Source organism: Artemia sp. Qi Xiang Cuo, chromosome 14 (genome assembly GCF_049724085.1).
Source record: "Artemia sp. Qi Xiang Cuo chromosome 14, ASM4972408v1, whole genome shotgun sequence".
Lineage (NCBI taxonomy): Eukaryota > Metazoa > Arthropoda > Branchiopoda > Anostraca > Artemiidae > Artemia > Artemia sp. Qi Xiang Cuo.
In genome coordinates, this window is record NC_142807.1 from 14000813 (window position 1) to 14004527 (window position 3715).

At 37.1% G+C, this 3715-nt stretch overlaps 1 protein-coding gene across 1 annotated transcript in view; it reads left to right on the forward strand.

The window, feature by feature from the left end:
- Window positions 1-1119: 1119 nt before the first annotated feature.
- The window catches only part of LOC148944174 (low-density lipoprotein receptor-related protein 5-like protein), a 9827-nt gene continuing 7231 nt past the window's right edge, over window positions 1120-3715 (forward strand). The window contains exon 1 of the mRNA XM_089099850.1: window positions 1120-1168. Coding sequence (XP_088955976.1) covers window positions 1120-1168 — 49 coding nt within the window. The remainder of the gene's footprint in view (window positions 1169-3715) is intronic.

Here is a 3715-nt window from a genome sequence, read left to right on the forward strand (position 1 = left end):
GGAAACTAAGCCGAAAAAAGTTGTTTTGAGGGTGTGGGGGTCTATTGTACTTTAGTTGTCTAGTTTGTCGTTGAAAAATGTCCCTTTTTTTCAAAAAAAAAAAATAATTACAAAAGTACGGATTGTAAACATAAATTATGTAAATTGTAAAATTATCAAATTTAAATGGGAATAGTTTTACTACACAAGATATCTCGTGTTGTATGCTTCATGATGTGTTAAATACTTGGCTATTATTATTATTTTCAACTACGCTGGGCTTCTTTGAGCTCAGCGGGCTTCGCTGGGCTTCTGGGCTGCTTTGAGCTTCAACTAAGCTGACTTCTTTTTGATATATAAATAACATATATAGATATACAAATAAAGGGTAAAACTGTTTATTAAGGCAGCGAAAAACAAGTTATAAATGTGTAAAGATTTTTGTTTCGTGTCTGGACAGTGGCATTTCTAGACCGTAGGAAGGGCTTAGTTACCCCACCCCCCCCCCCCCCGAGTCCCTCAATCATCCAATATTAAATTGATTTTGACCTTTTTTTGACACTCCTGTGGTATATATTACCCTCTCCCTCTTCAATCATGAGACCTAAAACCACTATTTCGTCTGAATTTCTATACCCACAAGAATAAAACTACACTAACGTACATTTTGACTCATTTGACTCATACATTTTGTACAATTGACTCATAGGGCTATGTGAATTTTTCAAACTAGAAAACCTCAGGCTCCAGTAAGCTCGAGCTGAAACCGTAGCATTTACTAAATTGACTAGGTGACTTTCAAGTTATTTTATTGTTTTTTGTTGTTTTTTTTTCGGGCGATAATATATCTTATTAAACGTCTGGCCGTTCAAGTCAGCCTCGAGTGAGTCTGAGTGTAGTGCAGCATGAACCACGGTTGTACCTTTATAATCAAGGTCTACACTTCGATTTATGTCATAGATTTTATTATTTTAATTTATGTATACAACGCATTAAATCTGTGGCTGGACAGTAAATTGAATCTCTGCTTGGCACCACGGTGCCTGGGGATTGGTTCCAGCTACTGCAAGGTCGGGCAACAGATTTACTACCTGTCCCTGTAAAAAGACCCAGCAACTGAACACAGATTTGACACCATATATGGCATCAATGGCTCTTGAAGATCTTTATCCTCTGTCTTATGTTGCGGGTAAGTAAAAAAAAAATAGGTTGTCCCCGACGAAAGTCTTAGAAAATCACTGGATATGTTTAGTCATTTTTCTCATATCGAAATTGGCTTTGTTTGTTAATAAGGAAACTGTAAAATACGTAACAAAACTGTTTATGATAGCGTACTGTAAGAGCGACTCTTGCTAATTGTAAGAAAAACTCTAAAAAACAACTTTTTATAGCATTGTTAAAATTTGAACACATAAAAAGAATCAGCGTTTTTAAATTTAGTTTAAATATAAAAGTTTATAGTTTATAGTTGTAAAGGTTAGGTTATATAGTAAAGGTTATAGTTGTTGACTTTATAGTTTATATAAATTTCAATACGTTCTGATTCAGCGAATCAGATAACTCAAGTATAAATGTTTCACAACAAAATAAAGATGACCTGGACTAGAGCTTGTCTGTGAATAGAAAAAGTGTAAAAACGCTATTTTTACTATTACACAATCAGTCCAGTATAAGCAATATAAAAAATTGAGAGATGATTCTTTGACAATTTTTTCCTTGTGCCGTGCGGGATTGAACCATTTAACTTTCGCATCGGAAGTCTCAACTTCTTCCACTGCGCCGGCACAAGGTATGTGTTTGCTTCATTTTGGCATAATATGATGTAAACTATTTGTAAATATAGTGTAAACAGGTATGTTCTTACTCTTGTAATTAATGCAGTTATCAGGCCTCGTGTTTTCTACTTATCCCCTTTTCACCGCATTAAGCCAGTAAAAAGAAGTAGGCGTATCCAGAAATTAAGGTAAATTATTGAGGGGTATCTAGCTCTAAAAAAATTGTAAATTTATATTTACAATATGTAAATATAAAGATATTCAGGTATTCAGAGGTAAGGATATTCAGAAATTTAGGTAAATTATTGAGGGGTTTCTAGCTCTAAAAAAATTGAATATTTATATTCAGAATGACATTTTATTATTAAGACAAAGAAAACTAATAACTACCATTCCTGAATCAGCTATAAATGACCATTTTTTGGGGGGACCACGGTGATTATGATTTAAACTTTTGGGGACCACGGGCTGTTTTGAACCTTCTTAGCCCTTTTGGGGCTAAAAACAGAATATGCCCCAGAAGCCATTGTCGTATTATAAAGAAGTGTAAAAAAAAAGAATCAAGTGATGTGTTCAATTTAATCCTAGCTAAATTATGTTGTACACTGCAAATTTACTGAAATTAATTATAGTGGCAAGGGGTTAGGAAGTTAAGACAAAAAAAGGTTGTGTTGAGGGGGCGGGAGTCTTTTCTACTTTTGTTGTATAGTTTTTCGTGACAATTTGTCCCTTTTTTCGAACAAAAAAAAGACACTGGTTAAAAAAGTACGAATAGTAAACATAGATAATGTAAATTGTAAAATTATCATATTTATATGGGCATCATATTATTATCATATCATATTATTATCATAAGTAGAGATGCCTTATTGGCTCCGATCACCACACCATATATGGGCATAGAGCCATTAGGGAGAATGATTGCGTAATCGGTCCATGACCTCTTTCTCCAGGTGTGTTTTTGACACGCCCTCCGCGAATGTCAATGTTGTTATTTTTTCCGAGCCAAATGTCAAGGTCAATGTTGTTGTTGTTTTGAACAGAGTCATTAGAGAGAAGACGTGGTTAATGGGATCAATGTTGTTATTGTTTTGAACAGAGTCATTAGAGAGAACACGTGGTTAATGGGATCAATGTTGTTGTCGTTTCCGAGCCAACTTTCTTTTCTGGTCAGTCTAGAGTTGGCAGTCATTAATCAAATTGTTTCCAGGGAGTGTCTGACAGATGACGTCAAGTTAATTAATGTCTTTGGAGTTTGACCAGAATTATCTCCGAGACAAAGTTTTGATCACACATGACAGATGATGTCATTATTGATTGATTGACACGAAAGGGGAATTAATTTGTTGTTCTAAAGAGAATTGATTCACGAAAGGGAAATTAATTTGTTGTTTCTAACAAGAGAATCGTTTCTGAGCAGACGTTTTGATCTTAGCGCGCGAAAAGGTTTCCAAATAATTTGAAATGCATTGGCGCAGAGATGCCAAACAAAAGGAACATGCCGAAATTCCGTTTAGGGATAATTTTGGCGAAACCGTTTTAGCTATTTTATGGAACTATTTCGGCGAAACAGCTAGAGACATTTTAAAAGGTGATTTTTGAAGAGATTTTGGAAGAGAATTTGAGTGTGATCGTTTTACTACACCAGTTTCAATTGAACAGTGTTGTGAGGTCCTCTACCCCAACCCCAAAGTTTCCGCTACCCCTCCCCCCCACCCCCCGGACGCCCGTCGGCCTCCACGGGTCTATTGGGTTACAAAGGACCCCCCCGGACCCCCCCACACCTTCCCCCAGTTCCCCCCACGTCCCCAGACCCACAAAGGGCTCTATACCAACCCCAGGCCCAACACGCGCCCCAAAAGTCCACCCCGGTATACCCCGGTAACAACGAAACCCCCCAGCCAAAACCGCGACCCCAAGGGCCACCACAACCCCAAAAAACTTCCCCCGGTCCCCAAAGG